The sequence below is a fragment of the Diachasma alloeum genome, unplaced genomic scaffold (assembly GCF_001412515.2).
Source record: "Diachasma alloeum isolate Michigan unplaced genomic scaffold, Dall2.0 Dall_scaffold_00350, whole genome shotgun sequence".
In the NCBI taxonomy this organism is placed as follows: Eukaryota; Metazoa; Arthropoda; class Insecta; order Hymenoptera; family Braconidae; genus Diachasma; species Diachasma alloeum.
In genome coordinates this window covers 509667-521803 of record NW_021680489.1, presented here as the reverse complement: position 1 = coordinate 521803, position 12137 = coordinate 509667, and the positions used below count along the sequence as shown (strand labels likewise).

The 12137-nt window shown below is 43.7% G+C and overlaps 1 protein-coding gene across 1 annotated transcript; it reads left to right on the top strand.

The window, feature by feature from the left end:
• Positions 1-1644: 1644 nt before the first annotated feature.
• Positions 1645-2751, top strand: LOC107040966 (basic salivary proline-rich protein 3-like). Its single transcript, XM_015261304.1, has one exon. It carries the CDS (start codon positions 1645-1647, stop codon positions 2749-2751), a length of 1107 nt encoding a protein of 368 aa, XP_015116790.1.
• Positions 2752-12137: the final 9386 nt, after the last annotated feature.

Sequence of the window (12137 nt, the reverse complement as noted above, 5' to 3'; positions counted from 1 at the left end):
AAAGTTCAAAGGGGAAATTTCGATCCAAGATCTCAAACGGTATCGACTTCCCCTAGAGGAAAAATAATATAGAAAACTTCTTCTTCGGCATGGCGCTACCTAACTTACTCTGCCTGTAAGCCCGAATATCTATGCTCCCTTCAGAAAAATCAAGTTTCTATGCTTTCGGCATGGCGCTACCTAACGTACTCTGCCTGTAAGCCCGAATACCTATACTCCCTTCGAATAAACCATACATGCCTTTTCGGCAGGACGCTACCTAAAATTCATACCCGTAAGCCCGACAAATAATGCTCCCTCTATACAGGCAATTCACGCTCTCTATAAACTCATCATTTACACTCCCTACACCTGCTTCGGTTGCTACTTGAATGACGTTAACTTACGCTACTTCTCCCTATGCTACCTTTGCAATCAGACCAGCACTCCTTCACGCTTGCACAAACCACCGAGGCCCATCTCATCTCTAACCCCTCTACTAACTTCTAGGAGGCGGGAACACCAGAGAACCCACTAACCAACCCGCTTGGTGTTGTACGGGAAAGTTTCAGTCTCCCGAGGGAGGTGATTGAGCAACCACCACCCCACGCCATGAAAGAAAAGCCACCAAACTCAACGCAGTCACCGGCAGCCTCTGGACCTCCTACTACCGCTCAAGAGTCGTCATCCAGCGACCCACAACCATCGGGAAATCCGGGAAAGACAGACATACCGGCTTTAGCAGGTCGGGCGGAGGACACCGCCCGCCCCCTAATGACTGGACTGGACTTAGTGATGGCCGAACTCTCACCATTTCAGACTCAGCTGGATTCGTTGGACCAGACCCGACCTGGTCTCAAACACGACCTCGTCATGGCGGTACTCCGAGCGTCCACCAAACTATCACTGGCCCGGGAGTCCATGACAGATGGGCTGAGTAGCAGCTACTCCCCTCTTAGTGGTCGCAGTCGGACGTCAAGTGAGGCGAGTGCCCTGATGGATGACCAGGGCGAGCGGGGAACCATAACCCGGTCGAGGCCAACCAACGCTCCCCATGGTCCCGCAAGTACGCATCACGGGAAGACCCCAAAATCGAGGAAAAGCCCCAAAGTGATCTCCACGAGACCCTGTAGGGTGGAGGTCGTAAGGACACCGATCAAAGTCTCGATCCCGTTGGAAAGATTGAGCAGTCTGACCCTGGCCGCCCTCAGGGAGACACCACCACGAGCAGCTTCAGGGGACGGGGAGACCGACATCTTGCAAGTGGATCTCACCGAGGAGGACAAAAAGCTGGGTGCCTCCCTGGAATCGTTGCCGAATCCAGCCATGACAGTCACGCCAGGTGTACTGCCGGTCACCACGGCTAGGGCACCACAGTTTCGCCCCGTCAGAGCAGTACGCCCATCACGTAGCTACCCAAATCTGTTCGGAGGACGAGCAGAGGAAACCCCGGCTTTAGCTACAGCGCCGGCCACTCAAACTTCAGGGGCCCTCGAACGAGAGGAGACGAATCGGAGACTCACGGGTGTACAATGAGCGGCACCTCAGGCTGATAACGCCGTCCTCGGGCCAAATCTACAAACGCCACCCACTCCGGCACCGGCGGCACCACTAACGCAGCCCCCCCAGAATCTCACCCAACCGACGTCTGTACCTCCGGATCTGATGCCAGTGGTTGAACTAATCGCAACACCAGTTCCCAGGGGAGCAGTACCAAAAACCGGTTCATCCACCAGCAACGCCAACGACTCCACATCCGGACACACCACCACACCACCCGTGATCACCATCGACGAAGACCTCGAGGACACCGAGGAGCCGGGGGAATATCCACTTCCCTGGTGGGCCACCGAGGAACAGGACCCGGGCAACGCAGGGGGTCCAACCCTGGAAACAACACCCGCCACTATACATCCAGATGACAAACCGACTCGTGCAGATTGGGATTTCCAGCCACACTGCTACAACTGTAACTCCCCGGATCATCGCCGCCAACAATGCCCCAAACCTCGCATCATAGTGTGTTACAGTTGTGGGCGCAAAGGGGTCACCACGAAAACGTGCCCCCATTGTGGAGATCAGTGGAGGGCAGCCGGACCCTACGTCCCAGCACTGGGGCGTAACGTACCTCGTGCGAAGTTACAGACTCGAGCTCCACCAAGCGATACCGCTGCCGATACTTCACAAACCAGGAAGCGCACCAAGCGTCAGAAGCACCCCCAGGCTGTCAAGACATCGAAACCTACCGCCTCACCGAAGACCCTACGAGGTGGGCCACCCCCCTCGCCACCACCTAGACCAGAGGAGCGTTGGGCATATCATACACCCTCCTACGAGGCTAGGAAACTTCAAGGATCTCCACGTCAGTCCGGAGATTCTCAGGAATATGAAGGACGTTCCCAACGTCCCCCGGTGCAGTATCATGCCTTCTCACAGGAGCGGGGCTATGAGTATAGACCCCAGCATGAGGAGTACCCACCGCTGGGGGGAAACAGAACGTGGGGAAGACCCCACGAGAGCGAGGATTGGCGTCGAGAGGAACCACGTCGAGGGCGAGGAGGACTACCCGACCCTCGCTACGAACCAGAACTGAGGGGTTACCGCGAGCCACCCAAGGACTACTATAGGTCAACGAGGGATCGCGACCTCCCCTCGAGGGATCAGGGACGCCGAGGCCGGGAGGAAGGACCCAGATACCCTCCCCGAGACCGTGAGTATGACCCCGACTACTCACTCAGGGGACCAGAGCCACCACCACCCGGCTACTGGTAGGATGCTCGTCAGGCAGGAGTAAGGCCGCTCCATAAGACCAACCGCTACCTTACGCTACCTATGCAGGGGGCCAATACATAATAACCCTCTTCCAATGCTACCTCAGTGTTACTGTCACGCTACCTGAATAAATATAAGACTGACAAGCGGGCCGGACCCGCCAATCGAACGAGGTGTTCACACGGGCCTCATAATTTTTTGTTGGATATTTCTCTTTTCGTTTGCTTTAAATTTCCCTATGTTGATTTTTTTTTGGTGAGTCATTTTTTTTTGTTTGTTATCAACTCCTTGGTTTTTTTTTGGGACCCAATAGAACCCCTGACACATCGCCCTATTTTTTTTTTCCTTTTTTTATTACGTAGAGACAAGACGGCTCTTTCACTTTTGTTATCTTTTCCCATTCTACTTCGAATGTACTATGAACCCACATGCTGATGCCGTCCAGAATGGCTATCTTTGTCGTTTTCCATTGCTTCATGTACACCAAATATCTCGAAATCGTGGGAATAAAGAAAATTTCTTGCTACCTCTCAAATAATATCAGTGCCCTTTATTTCGGGAAAAGGTTCCTGGTGGGCGTGGGTTCGATTGATTTCAGTGCTCAAGAACGACTTACCAAGGACACCTTTAACCTAGAAGTCCAGCCAGGACTGGGAGTGACGAGTGGAAACCCTCAGACGACACCGCAACCCTGGACTCAACGCAGCAACCCACAACGAAGGTCTAAGCCGACACGGAAACGTCAAAAGGCGGGGGGCTGTGACGAAATTCCAGGCGAATTCGTCACCTGCGGAACTCCAGGGTATTTATGTATAGAAAGAGAGAGAGAGAGAGAGAGAGAGAGAGAGAGAGAGAGAGAGAGAGAGAGAGTAAGATTTTATAAACCGTTACCTTTTTGTCGTGATAAAAATCTATACGGAGAATTAGAGCTACCTGCTACCTTAACTCTACTTCAGAGCTACCTTAAGTTCGGAAAACTACCTAAATTGGTTACCTATCGCGTGAATCGATTCCCTAAATTTTGAGAATAATATTCATTAAATAACTTCATTAAATAAACCAGATATTTTGCAGATATTTCTTTTTTTCGAGTCATTTTTGTTGAGTTAAAGTTTAGTAATTTTGAGATTTTCCTACGTAAATTCGGTTAAGGATCAGGATATCACCGTGGAATATTTGGCCAAGATAATGTGCTACCCAGTGTTTCCTGTAACCCTTTTTGGTTTGTCGATAGAGTGAGTACATAGGTCGAGTTGAAATGCTTGCGCTCCCTTGAGCGAGAGTGTTAGGACTTTCAGTTGGAAGGCCGTGGAGACGATTGCCCAGTCGTCGAAACGGATCGCCATTGGGCTTTTAGTTTAGTTAAGTTTGCGTTTGAGTTTTCGTTGGTAAAGTCCTAATTCCTCTCCGGAGAGTGCCCTCTGTAGATAAGCTACCTTATTCCGGTCGTAGACGGAGTGAAGACCCGCTCCGCCATCTCAGTTTCACGTTGAGTTCAAGTAATTACAGTTTTGTTCAATTAAAATAATTAAAATCAATCATAGGAGAATTTAAATTTAAATCTTTAAATACTTCGCGCACAATTACCCCGGGAATCGATAGTTCGCGTCTCCGGCACTCGAGTCAGCACCGTACGGGGCTAGTCTCCCCCAGACTCCCCACCACTATGCAACAGGCCCGAGCGGACACACGCGATAGTCGCCATTACAGTATCCACCCGGACGACTAAGAGTGAGGTACGAGTCGATTTAGCTCCCTGAACAAGTTCTCTTTCGAGGTAATTATCGAGGCCCCGTGATCCAAATTCAGTCAAAATCAACGCTCCAGACCATGGTAAGTACTCGTGTACTTATTTAGAGGTGATTAACAGTGAATTAGTGCGTTTTTCGATAAAGCAGTTGGACCACGCGGAATGGCGTCGCTACCTCTCGGAATGACGCCAACACCGATACTCATGGTTTGAAGGACAGAAAACTCTTCAAACAAACCTAAATGCTCCCTGGAAGCTACCTGAGATTATTTAAATGATAATTACGCTACCTGAATAAATCCGAATAGTAATAGTGCTACCTACCGTAACTTTTAGGTTAAATTTCATGCTTTAGGCGTCTCGCTACGGCGATTGATGCAACTCGCTACCTACTTCATTGCTACCTTTTTGCTTGCTACCTTTTTTCGCTCTCTTTACGTAATTATTCTACGCTACCTATTTCTTTATATTTCTCCGACTCACGAGAGTTCTGGAGGAAAAATGATGCTACCTGAATTGTTCTGAAGCTACCTTTTTCGCGTTTTAATGCTCTCTAACGTTCGTTGAGTTTTGGATTCCGGTTGGGCATGGGGACGCTATCTTTTTAGTTATCTTTACTTTATGGTTGGAATCCAGAACAATAAAATTATCTAAGCTCTCTTACGTTCATGAATAAGCTACCTATTATTTTGGAAATTATTGGAGACCGTAAGCTACCTATTTTCATGGAGAAAACCTCCATTTCCGGGTTAGAAACGCTCCTTTCCGGTAAATCAGCCACGTGGCTGATTCAAGCTCCCTAGCTCATTTTTGCTACCTTTTCGGTGAATGAGATTCCCGATTTTAATGGGTTACAAATGGCATAAGAATTAAGTAAACCATTACAAAGGCGCTCCATAATTCGTAATTCGATTAATTACAGTCGAAAATAAGAAAAATTAGTACCTTTTCGTGAGCTCTCCTTTTTTTTTTATTTCGCGTAGCTACCTCATCCGTTCTCTCTCGCACGTACGCTACCTTCCTATAGTCTCTCTCTCTCGGATTCGTGTTCCCCTCGTGGACAATACCTTTGCTTCTCTCTATCAGCTTTGGATTGGGATCGCTTTCTTTTTCATACTTAAAATTATTATTCGCATCTTTCGAGTCCTTTTGGAGTTTAATGGATCATTTCAGAGTATTTAAAATTATTTTGAGTCACATTCACGTAATTTTGTGTTTGTACGAATTTACAATTTTGTATTAATATCGGCAATAGCGAAACACGTCAGTACAATTGTGTTTATTATTCAATGTCGACCTTACCTATCCCGTTTGGAATTTAAGACATTGGTTTATTGGTTTCTCGATCGATGATTGGTTTTGTTAATTGATGTTCTCGTCCACGAATCCACCCCTCTCTCCACGACCCGCACACTGAGCAGCCGAGTAAATCCCGTACCCTCGTAATCCACATTTCTGCGTATGGTTTGCGATATGTTTCTTGTCGTTATTGGATTTTTGGGGACGATCAGTATTTAGTTTTAAGAAAATACGGTTCCGTTTGCGGTTTGTCGATTCCGCGTTGCTAAAAATCGGCTGGCGCCCTAAATACACGAAATAAGGATTGGATGAGCTGCTGATTGTCCCCGAAGTCCAGTGTTAGCGTTATGGTTTTTGGCGTTTCAGACTTGTCGGATTACGAGAACGAAGGTAATGAGTTGGCCGTGTTTGGATAATCAAGACTTCTGGGTTAGGGTTTATTGAGTATTTGTTGAGGCCAAAGAAAAATCATTACAAATTGTTATTCTATACATTGAAAAAAAAATCCATAGTTTAAAAATTAGGTACACGGGACCGATTTTTTATTTTTAGGCTTCGGGAAACAAATGAACGATAAATAATCATTTTTATACCGGCCAAAATATATTGAGAACTACTGAAAAGTTGACAAGACTTGCAGCATTAAATGTTCTGATGAAGAATAATGTTCCCGATTCTAATTCTAATTCTAATCTTTCCACGACTCATAGATATCGTTTTATTATGATTAATATTCATGGAGCACATCGTTCTGTGACAGGGACAACTGCGAGCGCCTCTGTCTCGCACGGGGCAGTCGTATAGTTGGGTTTCTATTGCTCCCCAGAAAACGCATGTATTTCCAACCTCCTCGCTATGGGAGCAACAGTGACGGACCTATACTAGTCGCTGCATTCTCTACCTGAACAGATCCGAAGAACCATCCTCTGTCATTTTTATAACCTAGCACCGCACCGTAATCAAGGATATTTAACTTTTACCCAAGTTTTATAACCATTGACTGCCAGTAGGTCAGATATTTTAGTCAAACTTGAAATGCCATGCGCTACTGCAAAATTGAATTAAAAAATCAGAAAAAATTCACACAGTCTCACAGCTCCCTGGACTATTTGTTTCAACTCTAAAAAAGTTTAATTTTTCGTTCTTATTTACTATCAGCCATCCTAGTGTGTATTCGAGAAGAGTAGCGGGTACCTGTGTGATTACCTTGGAGTGGACAGAAATTCGAAGAGGCGCAAATCGATTTCGGGTAGATTTAATACATTGCTACTAGAAGGTGTAGCAGAGTTGGGTGTCTGAGGGAGCAGACGGAGTGTTTTTTTGTGTACTCGAGAAGAAGCCACACTCTGTTAAATAAATGATCTTCGAAAATTATCCCGAGTGTCGTGTTGTGATGTGGAGTGTATGAGATTCTTTGTTGAGGCCGATGCACCACTGCGTCCACGTCCCGGTCTCGGGTAGCGCGAAATGTGGTGATCTCAGTTGTTTGATTCTATTGAAAAAATTTGGTATTAGGATCGCAGTGTCCAAAGAAATAGGTTTCCGTGCATGATTGGGAAGTTTCTGGAAGGTGGGTGTGATGTTGTCAGACGACTGAGAGGTTTGAGCTTCTACAAGTTGACTTAGATGAGTTCTACTATCCGCCTTTGGATTCTACAAATTATACTGAAAAGATTAATCATCGAGAAACCCATTAATTTATCTAAATAGTGAATATAGTACAATTTATAAATATTTGAATAATAAAGTCACGTGTGTTGCACTTTTACCGAATTGACGAATAAGTGCATTATTTGTGATAAATTTGATCTGTGAAAACTGTGATACCCTTTTTTTATCATTTTTTTTGTGAAGTGGGTCGCCATTACGGCAGGGAATGTCTGTAATCAGTGATTCTACCTTCCGCGAATATGGATTCCCGAGTATCGTCTCAATCCCAAACTGTTGATTATGCCAAAGCCGTACAAACTCAAGAACCAATGGAGGAACAAGCCGTTATTACTGATGTAGCAGTTGAAGCTACATACGAAGAATACATAATTGCTCTGATGAAAGTTGCTGGCGCCTCAAAGATTCGTAGGGCTGAGCGCATTGCTCACAATCGAGTTTGTGCCTACATGGACAGCAAAGCTACTGTGGATGAATTAGTTAAATCAAGTAAATGCGTTGTTCTGGCCGACATAACTGTCCCCATAAGGCCTTATGTCACCAGAAACAAACGAATTATTATATTTTGCCAACCGTTCATCTCTGACTTGGAACTAGAACAAGAATTTCAAAAAATGCGCATCAATTTAATGTCTCCTATTACTACGCTTTGTTGTGGATTTGAAGACAAAGAATTAGCCCATGTGGCGAATTTCAAACGGCAAGTGTTTATTCCTCCTGAGGAAATAAACAACCTTAAGCCACTAACACAAGTCACTTATCGAGGTAAACAATACTGGATCTTCTTCTCATCAGATAAAGTGGTTTGTTTTGAATGCAAGACTGAAAGCCACGTTGCTAAACATTGCCCAAGCAGGATGGTCTCCCTCACTCAAACAAATACAGGAGATAATTTAAATGAGAGCGGTACAACTATGACAAATCTCCTCTCCAATTCTAACGAATTTCCCAGTCTTCCACCTCCTCAAGAAAAATCTACAGTGACTCAGAAAATACCAAATGCAAAGAACAATACGATGAGTTTCGAAGGAGGAATATATCCTCTATTCTCAAAACCAACCAACTCAGGGCTGAAATATGATAAGAAGGAGACCCCTCTCAACGACCGAATCCTCCAAGTCGCCTAACGATCAGGACAAACATGACACCTCCGAGGATGCAATGATTCAGGGCTCGCCTGAGACAGGTTCTGTCGCTAGTGTGACCCCTTCAATTGACTCAACGGAGGAACTGAAACTCAAGAAGACGAAGCTAAATATCATTGAGAAACCATTGGAGCAAGAGGAGCTCAACTGGGAAGAGGTAACGGTCTGTCTAGACTATTCTGACAAGAAATATCCTCTAAACCTTGAACAGCTTCAGGGATTCTACCATGCGTCATTGGGTGTTAAGGACATTAAAGAAATTGCGTTACAGTATACAACTGATCTTGAAGGCTTATTAACTATGCTTCGGGAAGTGCATCGTGTACTCCCATCAAAGGGATTTAAGGCTAGAACTACTCGAATAAGTAAGAAACTTGAAGTTATTATTAAGGATTCTCTTCTGTCGATGCAGTTGGAGGGCGAATCTGATGAAAAGGCCTCCTCATCATCATATGACCCTTCCAATCCAGACCCGCCCATCTCAATTTCCCCTATCCCTTCTAGTAAGTATCCAATAGTCACTGTAAGTGATCCTACTATCGGATTGAAAAGTGTAGACCCCTGACTTTGAACACGTACAGTATGAACAAAAAAAATCGTAAAAAAATGGGAGTGGTCTTATTTTTTTCTCCTTTCGATACATCTCAAGTCGACCATCAGAACAATAATGATGATGAGGAGGATGGGCTGTCAGAGTCCATGTCCATGTCATCAGAAAAATGATTTTTTTTTCAATCATGGAAACTAACAACAATCCCGAATCCATCAATGTAATGAACATGTAATATCTCTAGAATTGAAAATTTTTCATTGGAATTGTCCAGGTTTTCAGTCGCGAATTCAGGATATACTTGTTATTGCGAAGGACTTTGATATTATTATCTGTACCGAGACTTTTTTAGATCCTAAGAACACTTGGAAAATCAGAAACCCCGGATTCAATGTCATCAGGGAAGATAGGAGTCATACATCTGGAGGTGGGATTGTTGTCGCAATAAGAAATCATATCGCTTATAAGAGGATTTTTGAGAATAATTCAACTGTACCTAATTTGGAATACGTAGGTTTGAATATTACCAATACAAATCCCGCATTCAGTTTATTTGGTTTATACAGGTCTCCCAAACCGATCGTATTCCAAGATGAATGGAATCAGATTGCCGCTTTGTCAAGTTCAGATGGTAATACATTGATTGTTGGTGATTTTAATGCTCACCATCAATCATGGAATTGTTTAAAGATCAAAACAGATGGTTTTTGTCTTCACAATAGTACCTTGAATCACGATTTAATTGTGCATAATTATGATACGATTACACGGAGGGATGGACAAAATCAATCCAATATGGACTTAGTTCTCACGACATCAATGTTTGCTGATAAGATAAATGTGGGGGTGGGAAATGAAACCTGGGGTTCTGATCATTATCCAATTTATGTTAAAATCACAGTTAAAAAACGTATTTATCATAAGGAATCGTTCAAACTCAATTCAGGTAAAACAAGATGGGATGAGTGTTCCAAGGATTTAAATGATTCATACTCGGAATTTCTTAAACCTGAGTATGACGGTTTATCTCCTTTAGAAAAATATAATTTTAACAGTAAAAAGTTTTAAGATAAAATTCGTAAATTCACACCGCGAAAGAGAAGAGTTTCTCCCAAAAATCACAGAAACCCAGTTGCATAGTGGGATTCAGATTGTGACAGAATCAAACGTCTCCGTGACGCGGCATTTAAGAAATGGTGTTTCGCTACTAATGAAAGAGATTATGCTACGTATAAGGAGATTTTTAAAGAAAGAAGCTCCGTTCATTTTAGAAATTTTGCAGAAACTATTGATATAAGAAAAAATGTAACTCATGCTGGAATACATGTAAAATTTCGAAAAATGCTTGGGTCAATAATGATTCTTATAACAAGCAGCATAATCTCCAATTCGAGAACCATATTCCCTGTGCTCTTGATACACTCAGTCCCCCTTGGTGTCCCACGGATCCAGAATACATGCCTACATCCCTGGAGAATGACTTTCTGAGCTCAGCATTTGATTTTGCTGAATTTAATCTTGCTCTCGACTCGCGAAAGACGAGCTCTTCTCCAGGACTTGATGGCATTAATTATGAAGTTCTGAAACGACTCTCACCGCAATAGAAATTGGTATTATTGGATATTTTTAATGAAATATATGTTTTGTCAGAATTCCCCTCAGATTGGACAGATCAATATATTGATTTCATTCTCAAGCCCAATGGACATGATGTACGGCCAATAGCGCTTTCATCGTGTACATGTAAACTTTTTGAAACTAACCTGAAGAATCGACTCCAGTGGTGGGTAGAGCAACGTGGGTAGAGACGTTCTCCCGTGCTCTCAGAGTGGATTTAGGATGGGTCGCTCTTGCGATGATAACTTGAGCAATCTCTTCCTTCATTCTGACTATGAGCTATCGAGGAATCGTGAAACTATTGCGGTCTTTCTGGATGTAAAATCCACCTTCGACAATGGTGATATCAGTATACTCTCAGAGAAACTCGCCTCAATTGGTTGCCCTTCTAATATGATCATATTCATAAGATTTTTATCTCATGAAAGACAAATCATCTCTGTAGATAACTCTATACCCAGAAAAGTATATATATAGGTGTCCCTCAAGGTGGAGTTTTTTCTCCTCTTTTATATATTATTCATGTTTCACAAATTACAGAAGGTCTCCCGCAAGCAGTAATAGATTCTCAGTTTGCCGATGATATTGTTATATATTATACTTCTCCGTCAATCCCAAGAAGTCTTAGAATAATATAATACTCTGTCAAAATCATAAGTCGTAATCTCCTGAAGCTCGGTCTCTCTCTTGCCCCCCATAAAACGGAACTGATTCATATCAACAAAAGAAGAACACCCCCAACCAACACTACAATAACCGTTGAAGGACACGAAACAAAAAGTAGTACAAAAGCTAGATTCCTTGGCCTCATCATTGACCATAAATTTAAATTTAAACCTCAACTCGAAAAAGTTCTTGGACAACCATTGAAAACTCTTAACATGGTTAAGTATCTTCAAGGGACATGGTGGGGAGCAGATCCATTAACTCTTAATATAATTTATAAGCCTTTCCTGCGATCAGTAATTGAATATGGTCTGTTGATTTACATTCCAACTGCGAGTTCTCAACTTGATAAGCTGGAAAAAATTCACTACGCCGTCATTCGTTTGTGCTTGGGTTATAGAAATTCGACTCCGAGAAGTGTACTTCTTGCTGAAAGCAAACTTCCAACAATCGAAGCTCGGGCTTTTTTTCTATGTAAAAATTACCTAATCAAAATAATGTCTAACACAGACTTTCAGGTTTCAGCTACCATCACACATCTGTATATTCTGTGACGAGGCAGAAATTTTCATCATCATTTTTGCATATTTTCACCGCCATTTCTCATATTTTCCCTCCCCCACGATAAGCCCCCTAATGTTGTGTATCCCGCCGCCATTGGATCTTTGATCTTCCCCCCCCCCCACGTTCG